The sequence below is a fragment of the Passer domesticus genome, chromosome 3 (assembly GCF_036417665.1).
Source record: "Passer domesticus isolate bPasDom1 chromosome 3, bPasDom1.hap1, whole genome shotgun sequence".
NCBI classification, from domain to species: domain Eukaryota; kingdom Metazoa; phylum Chordata; class Aves; order Passeriformes; family Passeridae; genus Passer; species Passer domesticus.
The window spans coordinates 40,149,094-40,164,746 of NC_087476.1; the positions used below are offsets into that span (position 1 = coordinate 40,149,094).

General features: G+C 35.9%; 1 protein-coding gene across 4 annotated transcripts in view; it reads right to left on the reverse strand.

Moving 5' to 3' along the window:
• The window catches only part of MMS22L (MMS22 like, DNA repair protein), a 90,097-nt gene that overhangs the window by 64,116 nt on the left and 10,328 nt on the right, over window positions 1–15,653 (reverse strand). For 3 of the 4 annotated variants that reach the window (XM_064412747.1, XM_064412749.1, XM_064412750.1), the window contains exons 7-11: window positions 14,704–14,797; window positions 12,611–12,741; window positions 8,705–8,818; window positions 7,449–7,628; window positions 2,014–2,076 (exon numbers count right to left, since the gene is read on the reverse strand). In XM_064412747.1, coding sequence (XP_064268817.1) covers window positions 2,014–2,076; window positions 7,449–7,628; window positions 8,705–8,818; window positions 12,611–12,741; window positions 14,704–14,797 — 582 coding nt within the window. The remainder of the gene's footprint in view (window positions 1–2,013; window positions 2,077–7,448; window positions 7,629–8,704; window positions 8,819–12,610; window positions 12,742–14,703; window positions 14,798–15,653) is intronic. The other variant, XM_064412748.1, reaches the window with a different exon arrangement.

A 15,653-nucleotide genomic window follows, 5' to 3' on the forward strand; every position in this document is an offset into this window, starting at 1 on the left:
ACTAACAAAGTCATGCCAAGTGTTAAGAGGCAGTATCATCAATTCTGTCCTGCTGTTTATTCAAAGAGTACTATTACCAGTTTTTTCCCACTTTTCAACGCTCCATTTCACTACTGACTTCTTGATATCTCATTACTACATATTCTGGACTGAAAAATACTTAAGAGATTCAAAAGGATAAGATAAAAGCTAGGAGTGGCCACTTGAAGCTGACAGATCAACAGAGGAGATGGACATGTCTACTGGCAAAAGAATTCTTTTTCCTAGCCACTATCAAGAAGGCTGCTGTGCAGGAACAGGATGTGTGTTTTAACAAAGTACTCCATTCACTTGTGCATGCACATATAGGAATTAATGTTCCCCAAGGAGCACTTCCCTCGGGCAGCTAACTCCATAATGCAAGAAAAAATAATGAACAAATAAAAAAAGGAAATAAACTAGATGGCTCCTTAGATGGTTGGTAATAGTTACAACCACGTCTTTGGCAAATGAGAGTTTGTTTTAATTCCAACAGTGGTTGCCTTTGGAAATTAAAACACATATTTGCTTCATATTACTGTGGCATGTCTGACTCAATATGCAAGTCGTCTGAACTTGGCCAAATAGCTGCTTTTCTAAACTGTCTACAGTTCAATACTTTTTTTAACAGAAGCATCAAAATCTGCACATTTTAGGTATGCTCTGCTTCAAAGTAATCTTTATTCAAAATAATAAATGAAAGAAAAGGGGATTGTTTTGAAGAAAAGAACATTAACTACAAATGTGTGCCTCAGGTTGCTGCCATAGAGAAGATGCAAACAGGAAGGTGGTTAATAAGCTACTCAGTTTCTATGTATCTTATCTAAATCTCTCCATTTTCTCTCAGTGAATGATAAACATCCAATAAGCAATGTCATCACTTGCAGTTTTAATGTATATGCATAGTTTGTATTTTCAGTCATATACTATAAAATCATTCAAAAAGACTTAATCTTTTAAGCTGAAAGACTACAATTACATAGCCAAGCATTAGAGTTTATGTTTAAAGTATTAACAATCTGAAAAATCATGCTATCATTTCAACTCTCCCAACAGCCACAAATATTTTCTTGTCAAAAAGTTGTAACATGTATTGTTTTGTATTCCAGCTTTAACTACAGTTGTTGCTACTCCATGAGCAAGACAGTTATAATAATGTAAAAAACTGAAAGAACTGATTCCCTTTCTGCTTTCAACAACAGAACTTTGCAGGATTTTTCATTTCATACACCAAATGAAAAAATAAACATGTTTATTCTTGTCTTAAACATACACAAATAAAGAAATTATTTTTAAAGGCATTACCAATACAACATTTGCAATTTGTACCATGCAACTTCAGAGCAAATTTACAGAGCTACAATGTAACTTATTTTAAAAACTTGATGAACAGCATATTTAAAAGCATATTAAAAGGAGGTCAATTCTGACCTCTGGGCCATGAAGCATTGCATTAACAGTTCTGCAGAAAGAAAAATGATAAGGTATGAAATGAGTGCTCAGAAACTAGAACCTTATCAGTAAGAGTTTGATTCAAGCCTGTAAGACAAATTGCTCAGCAAGGCAAGTCACCTTCCCGCTGTGATGAGGATATAGCTGAATTTTCAATGCAACTGACTATCTCCTTCATCATGTCTCCTCAACTTGATATCCTTACATTCAGTATCTGATTTACATTTTCTAAGCATCCAGTTCTTATTCTGAATACATCTTGTCTAAGAAGCCATATACTACCCTTCCAGGATAATTATCTTTTTTCTTTATCTGACAATTTAGCATCAAGCACAAGCACTTTAAAGCAAGTGGAACTGCTAACAAGGAGGGAACTGTACACTGTCATAGTTTAGCTATGTCAAGGTTGTTCATTTACCAGTGATAAAAACACTACAACTCCAAAAATACACTTGTTAGCTGGACTTTGTTTCATGCACTGTCTTTTCCTGAAAGCATCTCTGACACTTTCCTTGTTCATTATTCTTTCCTTTATACACTTACTTGAGTATCAGTGGATTTTTTAAGGAGTTCCTCCACAAATTTCCAATTGGATTCCTTCTGTTTCTGAAAAATAATTATCAACATGAAATAGCATTTGTATCCCTTACAGGAAGCACTATGTAATAACACAAAAGTAAGCAGACAAAATACTTCCAGAAATATTTGATTTAATGACAGAATACAGTAATAACAACAAAAAAGAGCTTTGCCGTTATATGAATGTAATTGATATCTGTCCTAAATTTAGCCCTCAGAAAGCTAATAAAAATAAGAAGTATGCAACTTGAACCACTTTAGGCGACTCATTCGCAATCCCAACCTTCACTTTTAGTGGAGATGGAAAAGCATCAGCCATTTTTTATTAGCTCAAGCAGTATGCCTTACAGTTTTTCTTTAATGTTCTGTAAAAAAGAAGGTATAAGAAGTGAGAAGGAAGAAAAGATATCATCTCACATTTTCTTGCCTTTTTTTTCATCTATTTATGTAAAGTGGGAAAGAAGAGGGTAGAAGGCTTTGCAACTAAGGCCATTTTCTCAGGAGAAAAAAAAGGCAACAAGGCCAATATACTTCCATTTCTAGGAGATTCAACAATCATCTCTTACATACAGCTAAGTATATAGCTTCTGTAGATAACTAGATGTGTGAACGTAGTACTTCCATCACTGTCCTGTCTTACTTGTTCTCTCCACTACCACAGGTGTTAAGCCTTGTACATGATTCTGCAGATAGCTGTCCTTTAAAAATCAGCATAGAATTTACAATAAAGAGAATTTTATGCTTCAATAATTGAAATATAACTACTTTCCAGCAGCAACACCATTGTGCTCCATCCTCTGCTACTGATTAAACTGGTTAATGGTGTAGCTTGGTGAGGGTTTCACACAGAACTCCAGCAAGTGCCAATATAATTAAAAAAATTTCTTTTAAAAAATATACTAATACTCATCCAACACTATTTGACTACTTGGTGACTTTACATTTTTGCACAACAAGAAAAAAAGAATACTGAAAGACAAACAATGATAGCAAGTCACAGCCCATACACTGTTTATGGAACAAATATAAATGAAAGGACAGATCTATAGAAAGTTACACTAAAGCTGTTGATTTCATGATTCAGAAACTTGACCCGTATCAGTTAAGAAATTCCCACTGCCTCTTCCTCGTCCTGAGCTCCTCTTTCTGCCCTCACAGCTATAGCATGCTACTGCTCAGTTGTTCTGGTACTTCTGTTTGTGGGACTCCAAGCCAGAACAGTAAATCAACACAGAGCTTTAGGAGAGGAAGAAAGAATGAAAAAGGGAACAGGGCCTGACTTAGATCACAGGAAATGGACACCAAAAATTGCGCCAGAACAGCAGAGGGCATATCATGCATAGGATTTAAGCTGTCACTGATGCCAAAGGCTCTGTATCATGAAACCAGAGCTAGCACTGTGTCAGGAAAAGAAATGGCATCCACAGATAATCAAGGAGTACAGGCAATACTTCAACAACAGGTAAATCCAGGAAGTGAACAATCAGCATTTCCAGACAGATCTGGCTATTATGTACATTTGATTTTTGACTGTATTTTAGAGTCTGTTATTATGTGAATACCTACACACAGGCAACATCCTACTGCAGATTTCAAGGAAAGCTAAGGAACTGTTAAAAGGCCAGTTTTGGCAGCAATAAGTAGATATTAGAGTTATGCTAAATGTCTATGAGAACACTAAATGCTTGAATCAGCCTGCTTAGAACATGTTTTTAGCAGTACCACAGACCAAGGACACATGTTTTATACAACAGGTGTTTATTGCCAAGGTTCCAGCTTGTCTGCAGTATCCAGATCACCTTACAAGATCTTGGAGTAACCTAGGGCAAACTCCTGACACCAAGTGGGATTGATTACAGGAGTGCACCCAAGTTCAGTCCAGACTCAGGAAAGAAGGACACCAACCACCTGCTGCACTCTTTTTAGTTACAATTGTATCTATATTTAAACAGACTTCATTCAAATCCCAATAGATTTATATCCAAACAGTATTCCCTACTGCACTGGCAATATGGCACAGCACCTGTTTACCATTGTTTACAATCTGTCCCTGTCAAAACATACATAGAACCTACATCTTCAACTCCAAACCGCGTGTCTTAAAACATCCTCCCTCCACCCCCAGAGAGTCCCAGAAATCAACAGAACCAGAGACCTCACAGTGCATAGAAGTGCTGCTAAAACCAAAAACTTGAGCTGAGTTTGCAGGAAGAAACTTTTGCAAGAACTAACAGCTGAGTACCTGGAAAAGCCATATTAGGCTTCTTAGCTGGAAGTCCCGGTTTGCATATCTTGCCACATAGTCATTTCAGATTATTCTATTCAAAGGCAAGAATTCTTAGCCCCAAGTAACTCTGCCTATATTACCTTAGCCTACAGGATATTAAAATTGACCCCTGCAATGTTCAGAAGTGGCAAATTTTCTCATCAGGTCCCATTTGAGTTTTAAATATACAAATCCTACTTTTCAAAAGAGTGAAGTGGGACCTGAACAGGGGAATATGGAAAGAGACACATACTGTACTTTCCTCAGAACAGTCTCTAAGAAACCTGTCCAAAACTTTCTAGTTTAAAAATGTGGTTTCATGTATGTCAAATATATATTCAATATATATGAATCATTGCATATTTGAAATTGCATTTTATAAGCTAAAGGGGGAAAAAAATAAAAAGAAGCAAGTCTGAAACCTATTTGGAATTTTAAAAGCTTTCATAACAACCTTACAGCCATGCAGACCACATTAAAAAATTGAAAATCTTCCACAGATGACATAGGCTTAGAGGCAATTTTTGCTACAGAGCACATGAATAACCATCATTACGACACATCAGACTCCCACCTCTGATCACAGTTAATTAGAAGAAAGCATGTGTCACTAAGCCATTGCATCATATGTTTAATCAACAAAACAGGACAGAGTCCTCATGTAATTCTAGTGACTGCACAAATTCATATCACAGACTGTTTTACCTTATACCATTCAAAAAATATTTTGAGCTTGCAATTCAAGGAGGGGAACAGGACCTAAAGGGATGGTTACCATCAACCCATCTGTGACAGATTATAATACTGTGGTGGGTGAAAAGGCCTTGATGTTAGTGATAAGATTTTTTTTTTTGTATGAGAACAGGGATCCCTGGACACAGGAACTCAGAAATGCAAAGCAGAGCTAACAGTGTGAACATAAAGACTACTGGAAACATCAAGAGAAGCATGCACAGGATGGTCTCATGATTTGCAAATCAAGACTTGGAAATTCTCTTCTCCCAGGTGGGGTCTAAAGGAAAAGTATTATTTAATCTTGGGCAAGTCACTTCCTGTCACTGTGTCTCAGATTCCCATTTTAAAATAAGAACAACAGGAATCCTTTTTTCCATTCTACATCTTTTTTTGGCTTATGTAAATAATATAGTGCCTGGGGCAAAAAAAAATAATCTCTCATGAGGCTAAATACGGAGTATCTATCAGAGCGAGATACAGGAAAAAAGTCCCAGTGATAAGAGTAATCAGTATCTCTGTATTTGGATTAGGGCATTAACTATAAGAAACCCAGTATAAATGTGTGCTTCACACAGATTTCTGTATTTCACCTGGGAATAACCTTTTCTCACTTTCTAAATTCTGCTTAGAAGCAGAAGTGTAGTAATTCTATCTTGCAAGGTCCCTCTATAATCTGCTCGGGGCTATGTCTCTCTCCCCCACCAGGCAGTAACATGCAAAACCAAGGAAAGCTTGAGACAACCTTCAGAGTAACAATCAGACGTGGTCTGCAACTTTACACTGTATAAAGGTGCAAGAAGTTGCTTCACTTTGCCATATGATAACAAGCAGACTGCCATGGACTCTTGAAGGATTTGTAAACTGGCAAAGAGAAGAAGTATAAGCATCCCACATGGGCCAAGTCCTCAAGCAAACAGACATGGTCATGAGTTTTTCAATGAAGTATTCAAGGACTGAATTAACACATCTTCACTACATTTAAAAATTTTTAAACAAATTTGCAGATTAGACAATCCAAATAATTCTTGGATTCTCTTATTTTCTTTGGAAAGCATTCCCAGAATTTCAACGTTTTTCTTTCATTCTCTATTTATAGACTTAATGTTTTTAAAGATCTAAAAACAAAGAGAGGGATTTTAAGTTATTAAAATTGCTCAACCTACATGATCATTCTTCCCTTCTTACAGATTTGCAGTTCACAAACAAATTTCCAGGTTTTAACCTTTCATCCTGAATCAAAAATGGAAATCACAGTACCAATTTTAACAGAATGAAGGTATCACCTTTCCAATTTTAATACGCACTGTTAAATTACAAATAATTAAAGACAATTCAAAATAAAGGGCAATTAAGCCCAGTTTGTAGAAGATGCCACACAGTTTATGCTTAGAAAATTAGGGAATATGCAGCCAAAAGGTTAAAAAACCCCAAAATCAAACAAAGAGACCAGCACATTCCCTCCTAAAAAAAAAAAATAACCCACACAACCAAAAAAATGCAAAACGAAAAACCCCAAAACAAACAGGATAAAAAAAAAAAGAATAATAGTAACAGCATAAAAGAACAGAAGGAGAAATGACAGAGGATGGCATGACCAGAGTTCCCTAGTGCAAAAAATACTGCTGGGGAAAAAAAACCCAAGCAAAACACTACACCAAAACCAGCCCAAACCCCACAGTTTCTGGGTCTTCATCCACCTCATTGGCTTCTAACAAGCTTCCTCTACAGACAATTAAGAAAAATTGTCCACTTTTATACATCTCAAAATGCATGAATTGCCTCAGCAAGTGCAAGTTTCCTAAACCAAAACCTCAATTCAAGTTATTATTCAGTGTCTATTGGTAGCATACCAACATAAAAATGAAGCTGTATGCACAAATATATATATACATCTTGTGATGTTATGGCTGTGATGCAAAGGTAATGCAATTAGACACATTGAAATTTATCCAGAGCAGAGCTATCACTTTAGAAAAATAAAGTGGCATTAATAATTACACAGTCAACGTTTGAGGTTCATACTTCATAAACCACAAACTCATGTGCTCAATTCCTAAAACAACAAATCCAGTGAAGCATTTATGCTGCAGGCAGACTATCTTAAAACACATGCTACGTCATTAAGTATATGTGCTATTAACTAGTTGCCATATTTCAAGTTTCCTTCACACAGTACTCTAGTGAATATCTGGTATGTAACATGAATATATCTGGGGCTCCTAGAACATTTACCAACTTGTACAAAGCACATCTTAACACTTCCAACCTAAAAATTACGTCTTAAGTGGTATGAAAATTCCTGCATTACAAAACAAATTGTTTTCTGTCAACAAAAATAACCCAAGAGATCAAAATAAATTATAATAATTCTTAGGTATTTAGAAAAAAGCATACCCACCTTTTCATCTAGATTTCCATTACGGTCAAACTGGTAGAGTGGTGCCAGATGACTCATCATCCACCAGCTAAAACTCAGTGGGTCTTTACATTGAACTGTGTCAAACCCAGACACACTTTCAGAAGTACTTGGCCGTTCAAAGATATTCTTTAGGGTTGTATTCACCAAGCTCCAGAAACACTGTAGAAAATGCAAAAGTTAATTTGAACTGTCTCCAATAACAAAACCTATGTTAACAATTTTTTCTACAACACTGTCCTATAGATTAATTTGCTTTTACAGAGAACAAGCAGGATAACAGTCACTTAAAGAAAATAAGAAAAGGCAGTTGTGAGTATTACCACAGAAAACTCAAGGCTACCTTAGAAAGTCATCTCTCAAATGGCAGTAGAAAGCAATGTGAAAGGACAAGCTTGGGCCACCAGGGCAAAACTTCACAGGCAAAACTAAAAGCTGATGGATTGATGACATGCAGACAGGATGGTGCCCGAATACTCACAAGAGAAAGATTAGGGTTCTTTAATGAAGAATTGTTAAAACATATTTTTGAAAAACTTCTAGTGCCAGACTATCCTAACCAAGAGGAATACAGTAGGTGGTGGAGAATCAATCTGAAAGACAGCAAACAGAGATCCCAGTTCCCTGTTTTGTCACAGTCTGTTCCAGCACTGATATACTGATTAATTCTCATTGACTCAGACCCTTGCCTATATCACAATATTACTACTTCTTACAGCCTGTGCCTATCTTTCCTACTTTTAAGAAAGCCTTTCTCTGGGACTGCTTTGCATGTGTATTTCACCCACGTTAGCTGGATCCTGGTAACAAAGACAGAAACATGAGCTAGCTGGGTCATTGTTCTGACTGCACCCATGTTTCTAATGCCTGGAGATGACCCACTGTGTGACATATCACAGAAACTGCAAATAAATTTTTTTAAACGTAGGTAAACATGACTTTTTGTATTTTGCTCTTCCACAAAAAGAATAGAAATTTCACAGTATATTCCTTTGCTTTGCTTTCTTTAGCACTAGGAGTGCTCCTTATCAAGGCCCTAGGTCATAACCCAACAGCACACTGCAAACCTAAAGTCAGGATTTCATGCACATTCAAGACAGCGACCCAAGGCATCACAGTCAGCATGCAGTTCTCCTGGAGCAAATATGAGTTCAGTCCTACCATCAAATCTGTGTATTCATGGCCATATGGGAACATTTAGTGACTCTACTGCACACATAATAGTATTCTTCCTTTACCTCTGTATTAAACCCTTTATTTCTGTGGTCCAGCAACTGAATAAGTAGAATCCATAGTTCTTTAATGCAGGGACAGGAACAATGGCTACTGGTAAGAGCCTCAGAAGGTCGCACCTGAAAGAGAATATAGAATAAAATTATTCACAGAAGTATTAATTTTTGAAATGGTGTTTTGTATATTTCAATATTTCTTCTTGTCTTGGCTGTTTGGTCTGAGGGGGTTTTTTTCAGGTAAATAATATAGTTACAATTACACATTCAAAGGTGCGTTATTTCACTAACATCCCAAATATCTCTCTCATACAACACAGACTCTTTCCTAATTCTACATAAATTACAGGTTGTGCTATTTCCTAGTTTCTTCTGATCCACTCTCAGACATTATTTAATCACAAAAAATGGCATTCCATGTCCTAAATGAAAAGTTACAATAAATACTAATTCACTGACTGACAGTAGGGAAAAGAAAATGATTGATTACATTTTCTTGATGTTCTTGAGAAGAAAAAGATTTCAAGTTATTTACCAGCTATTATTGTTATTTTTAACTGAAAAATCCTTAATGACTAGGCATAATGCTAGTAGAATATGTTGTTGTTGGCATGATGAGGATGTTAATGTTCCCACAACATTTCACAAAATCTGCTTTTCGGTAAATTTACTGCAAGGCATTCTTTTAATATGCAGAAAACAGCATATTTCAAATCATGTACATTACTTGATTACTATTCCATATTTAACAAAATTCACCCAGACTGATGCATTTCAAATGCAAAATAGTCTTCTTGTGATTCATCTTTCAATTTTACATTCTCTCAATTGTGAAACAAAACAAAACAGCAAAAGGAAGTGCTAAATACATTAAAAAACTCTGTATGCTTTAATGATTTACAGATCTACCAGACCTGTATTTGAAATAATCATACTATAGATAAAGCTTCACTTACTCTATCCTTAGACACTTGAACCCACTGAACAGAATTCAGAGGTGGCAAAAATTGTGAGAAAAGCATTGCTTAAAGAGCTTAGTTCAGCACCTTTTACCTTCAAGCAAGGACACAATGGCAGAAATGTAGACAGAAAAGAGGGAAACAAAGCAGCTTCTACTCATTTTATCCCTAAACAATGAGTAGTCCTAGTTTGTATAATCAACCTACACCTCTCTAAACCAAACAGAGGGGAATAGGTACCTAGAGAGATTAATGAATCTCACTGCAGAACTGTTGTTATCCTTCCATGACAATAAAAAGCACCTCAGGTGACTAGTTTAGCCAACTAACTCCTAGCCATCCACATCTGATGAGGTAGATCCTGAATTTTTATATCCTCTTGTTTTTTTCTGATCCATTCACACACAGCTATTCTCAAATCACACTGGCACTTAAAATAATTTCTGAATTTAGAAACCTAACAGTGCAAATTAAAAATTAAATCAAAATATGCAATGCCAGTGACAGCAGTCGCTGTGTGAGACATTATAGAAGTGGGAGTGAATGACTAAAACCCTACACTTTCACAGTTAGAACAAGTATATCACCAATCATTAAAAAAATCTGTATAACATTCTATTAGGATGCAAGCTTCTTATTTGTTATTCACCTTTAGAATATGTTTACAACCACAGTTTCATACAGCTCCTAATCAGGTTTAAATAATTTTAATTATAAATATGAACTTACATTCATATACAATAAGTGAAACAACTTGTTTTTTCTCCCTCTCAAGAATCCTCTTTATCCTATGAAATTTGCATGGTAAACCTGATCTATTTTATTCACTTTCCACATATACTCACAGTATTTCTCTCTTCACATTTTTAGTTAAAGACCTGTTACAGGAATTTCTTAACAACCTGAACTAATTTTATGTAAATATTATCTTAAGAATATATAGTATGGCCACTAAATTCTCTTGAAAAAAATTAATTATTTAACTATTAACTTCCCAAAACTGAAGTACCTCAAAAATAACTGGCTATGACTCACCACCAAAGAGCAAAACAGATCCTGGAAATGAGCAGTTACTTATTAAACACAGGAGGTTTTTATAGAAGTATTAGGCATAGAAATGATTTTAGAAATTAGTTTCATGCTTTCTATGTGGACGACCAGTTGTTGCAGCAAGTTTTCTTCACCTACTGTTTCCATCTGTTACTGTGCTGTCCTACAAGATTGCAGGAAATGTGCATATCTGTTCAGGATAGAGTCTGGGTACTACCATCAAAGCAAGACACCACACAGATACTGCTTAGACTAAGGATAGCCACAATACTGCTTTCTTCAGAGATATTCCACATTTCCTCTCACAACATCCTCATTTCAGTATCTTGGTAAGAATGTTGAAAACCCAAAGTTGTGGTGCCGTTGGACAATACAGCTCTGGTGCCAGAGGTGCGGCTGCTAAAGGCAGAAGAAGGTATCCATGGATATATATTTCTCTGCCAAACATGCCTCAGAGTACACTGGACTCAGTCCATGATCCAAGTCAAGCACCTTGATATCAGAGCTGCCCAAGAAACCAATCTGACAATATGAGTCGGAACAGTAGAGTTTATGTCCCTCTTTCCAGGGATATCCACAAATGTTAAGAGCTGCATTCAGGAATGTTGTCAATCAAAAGCCCAAGGACATGTTTTAGTTATGAGCCAATGTATGAGTTGCATTTTCAACAATTTTGAGGGATGCTATTTCCATTACAGGAAGACACAGGTTGTATACTATAGGAGTCAGCAGTGCAAGCTTCCCTTCAGAAATTAATCTCAAATAGAACTAATTCAAGCAGCATGGCCCACGCCTAGAGTAAGCTTAAGAAAAAGCAGCGGCAAAACGATCTTCTCTCTTTGTAACGTGGCTCTGTGAAAGCATGTAGAATCTGTCATTTTATCATCTGACATTTCCAAGCCTACCATCAAGCACTGTGTTCAACAGATAGATACTATTTGAATATTCTGTTATAAAATATTACTCTCATCTATTTGCCTTTTGTCAGGGGAGAAGGTTGCAGTATTATCTGAATTTAATAGATCAAAAGTGATTTTAAAAAGTAACAGTTTTCCACAGGAAGGTATTTTAAAAGAACAGTTATCAAAGGCTAGTACAGCCACTACCTGCACCCTCAAAAGTAACATGAAGAAGAGGGACTCTATTTCTTATGCTTTTGTACTAGGAAAACATAAATTATACAGTGGTCACTGCTATTTTTTCTCAGAGTTCAGTCCTGCATTCATGGATCACACATGTCCATCTAAAGCATGTTTCACAATGACAGAAAGATTACACAGCTCTTTTACTGGCTGCTATATGGAGCTATTATGACTTTCTAGCTCTGGAGTGCTCAAAACAAGTGAGAAAAATACTGCAGCTATAGAAGGAAAGAAAAAGGAAAAGAGAAGACACAGAAAAGTTTTCCCATGACAAATGCAGAAGTGCTGTAACAGAAAGATGAGGTGATGGAAATAGGCACACAGCAACAACAAACTGTAATATGACATTCTCTAAGTGTCCAGTTACCTTACTGCCAGGATTAGAGTTATCCTCTTTTTGTTCCTGTTCAGAGAGCTTGAAAAGACTTTTTTTTTTTTGCATTTATCTAAACCTTTTAGACTGTGCCATGTTTGGCATTAAACCTGGAACACTGAACTTGGAAAATGTGGCACTCACTTCTGCTCTGTACACAGTGCATTTCAATATTACTGTCTCATTCAACTGCCAGATGGTCATGAATAAATATAACACAATTTGAGCTCCTAACAAATAACACTCTTTAAAACATGGAAATACAAAGCCATACGTAACATTTACAACTAAGCACTAAGAAGTCATCTATGCACTGGTGCAACACCCAATTCATATGGTTCCCAGTACAAGCACCTATCTGCCCATGGCCTGTATAAGGAAAAAGACTTACCTTTGTATATTTGTTGATGGCCAACGTTATTAAATCAGATATGAGATTTCCACAGTGTTTTTCAAATAAACTGGTATTGGTTAGATTCTCTCCAGTTAGATTAATGAAATGGTTAGCATATACAACTTGTCCTAAAATACAAAAGAAAAGCAGAATTGTTTAGTTCCAGGTTTGGTTCTAGCAATACAAAACAGACAGGATTTCTCTTCTAAGATCTATATATATATATTTTAGAATGGGCTTGTTGACCTGTATGTAATTTTAATTTACAAATTCATGTGAGAAAGCTCATCCTAAATTCAAGCTAATCTCCATCATTGCACTGAAATCTGGTATTATTCAGGTTGACAGTAAAAAAGCTTGGCATGTTACAGCCTTTGATTGGCACAGATTTTGCAGAGGAATAAAGATTTATTTATCTGCAAGTTCCTCTTTGTCACATGGCAGTGCGCATGTTCTGGAATCATGACATGTTTTGCAGATATGCAAGTTGATGACAAACAATTCTGGAGAGGTCTAACACTTTCCTTTGGATGTGTTGATGTAGAAAGCTGGCATGATCGTGTTCCAACTTGAGCATTTGTAGGCATTAACAGATAAAATGGTGAAGTTAAGAGGCTGTAGGATCTTATCCCGCAAGCTTTTCAACAGTACATCTCCCTTGCCATCAGTGGAGCAGACAATACGTAAAATCAGACTGTATTTTATTCCTGGAAATATAAGGTGAAGCCCTGAATCCACTATCCTGCCACTGGTCTCAGCAGTGTGAAGTTTCCACTCAGAACACTTAACAGAATGAGATAAATACCTAGGAAATTCTAAGCACATAAGAATATAAGATAATGTATGTAGAGATATGACTGTCTTGACTAGTAAATTTTGTTTTTAAAAATCACCAGCTTTCTTTTACAAAGATAGATGACTGCATTATAACTCAGAACATTATCTAGAAATAAATATTGAATTCTGGAAAATAAATTGCCTCCAACAGTTTCACTATCCTTTCTCCAAAATGCTCTAAAAAAGGCAAACAAATCCCACAATGGATTATGAAAGAAACTTAGAATTATGGAACAAAAAGCCAGCCTACACACTATACAGTAATGTAGAAACACAGAAAATGTGTCAATGGGAGCAAGGCTGTGTTGTGACAGCACTCGGAGCAGGCAAAAGCTAATCCAAGAGTTCAGATTCAACACCAGTTACTGGGGTAAGCAAGCATATAGTGCCTTCTTTCTATACCTCAACATTACTTCAACTGATGCAATTCCTATATGGAATTTATATTCACACCTTATAATCAGGTGGTGAGAGGGAAGGCATGGTTGCAGTGACACACCAATTGTAAAAGAAAACACACTTTTGTGGTTTATATTGGTAGAATGGACACGGAAAAGAGATATAAGCCTCACAAAGCAAATAAAGTTCTCTTCTGTATTTTAACAATTCTTCAGCAAACTGAACTACTCTGAAATTGAGTTTTTCAATTGCATTCTATGACCTTTTTAATCTAACTTCTATGAACAGCTTACTCTTATCAACTTACTTTTTGCCCTTTTAAAGCCTTATAAATTTTTTTTTAAAAGATATTGCTTTGCCCTTTTCTTTCTGTACTTTTATAAGCTCCCCTGATTGAGGCTTCTCCTTTTGCCCAATATTTTCTTAGTGTCACACATGGTTAGCAATACAAATTCTCTCCTCCAAGAATCCTTGTTCTGGTCCATGCCTGGACACTTTTCCTACATTGTCGTCATCAAATTGCCATTCATTGTTATGCATTCTGGATATCTGTAAATGTTTTTATTTGTGATGTCAAGAAGTGCACTGTTATTAAATATTTAGTATGTTGCATCAGTTGAGTAGAACTCTGATCTTTGTTTTGACAGAGCAAATTCCTAACACAATTTTATTTAATTTGAGCTGCACAATGATTCAGAAAGAACCTACCTTTACCATATTTAAGTTTACCCCATTAAACACAGCTATGCTTAAAAACTACCCAAAGTAGTTTTGATTCTGGACAAATCAAGATGGGAAAATTAGCTAAGTCATATGTAAAAGAATAAGTTCAAGAAAAAGGTCTGCATACTTACTCTTCAGTTTTTCACTTAGTACATGAAGAACTTCTAATACTAGCCAGTTAATATCCAAATGGAGATGTAGTAAGTGCCATGATGGAGGAAAAACCTGTGATTAGAAATACATTTACTTATATTTAACATTTCTTTAGTGAATTCTGGATACAGTGCTAAGACAGGGTGGTCAGGCTTTGGAACAAGCTGCCCAGGTTTAGTGGTGAAATCACTATTCCTGGAAGCGTTCAAAAACATGTGGATGTGGCATTTAGGGATATGGTTTAGTGGAGAATGCTGGAGTAATGGTTGGACTTGACATTCTGAAACGGACTGCAATGAACATTATGAATATCTATGATCAAATACAAACACCATTCAGTTCAAGAAAAAAAAGAAACAAAAACTTTCATTACAATTCTGCCTGTAAGAGTCTATTTAAGAAGTTTTGATTCAAGCTTGACAAATTACAACACCCTTAGTTAACCTTTTCTTTACAGAGAAGCATTATGTAGCACAAAAATTGCTAAAATTCCTAAAATAACTCAAAAATGTTAGTATTCTCTTCTTAATGGTTTACTTGAACTTACTGTTTTTAATCAGCTCAAGTGCTACTGATAAGCTAAACAAAGATCCAAAATTCTGCTTCTCAGCAGATCATTCCTCTCCGGATACTAGTTTATACAACATAAGCCTGAAATTCCTTTTCTGGCTTTATAAAAGATTTGAAAGCATTAGCTATGTGTATGAACAAATCCTAATGGTGTATACTTCAGTAGTATTTAATGCTGCTGTGCCTCCTTCCACATCTGCACTTTTCTTTTATAAAAGATCTTTTCCCATTCTGAGTCAGATTCAAAATGTATTTTTAAAGAAATGCCCCTCCTACTGGGATGCTCAGAAAATATAAACATTACTACAGACAAACACCAAGGAACTTTTTAAACAAGCTATGCTAATTCAAGCCTACT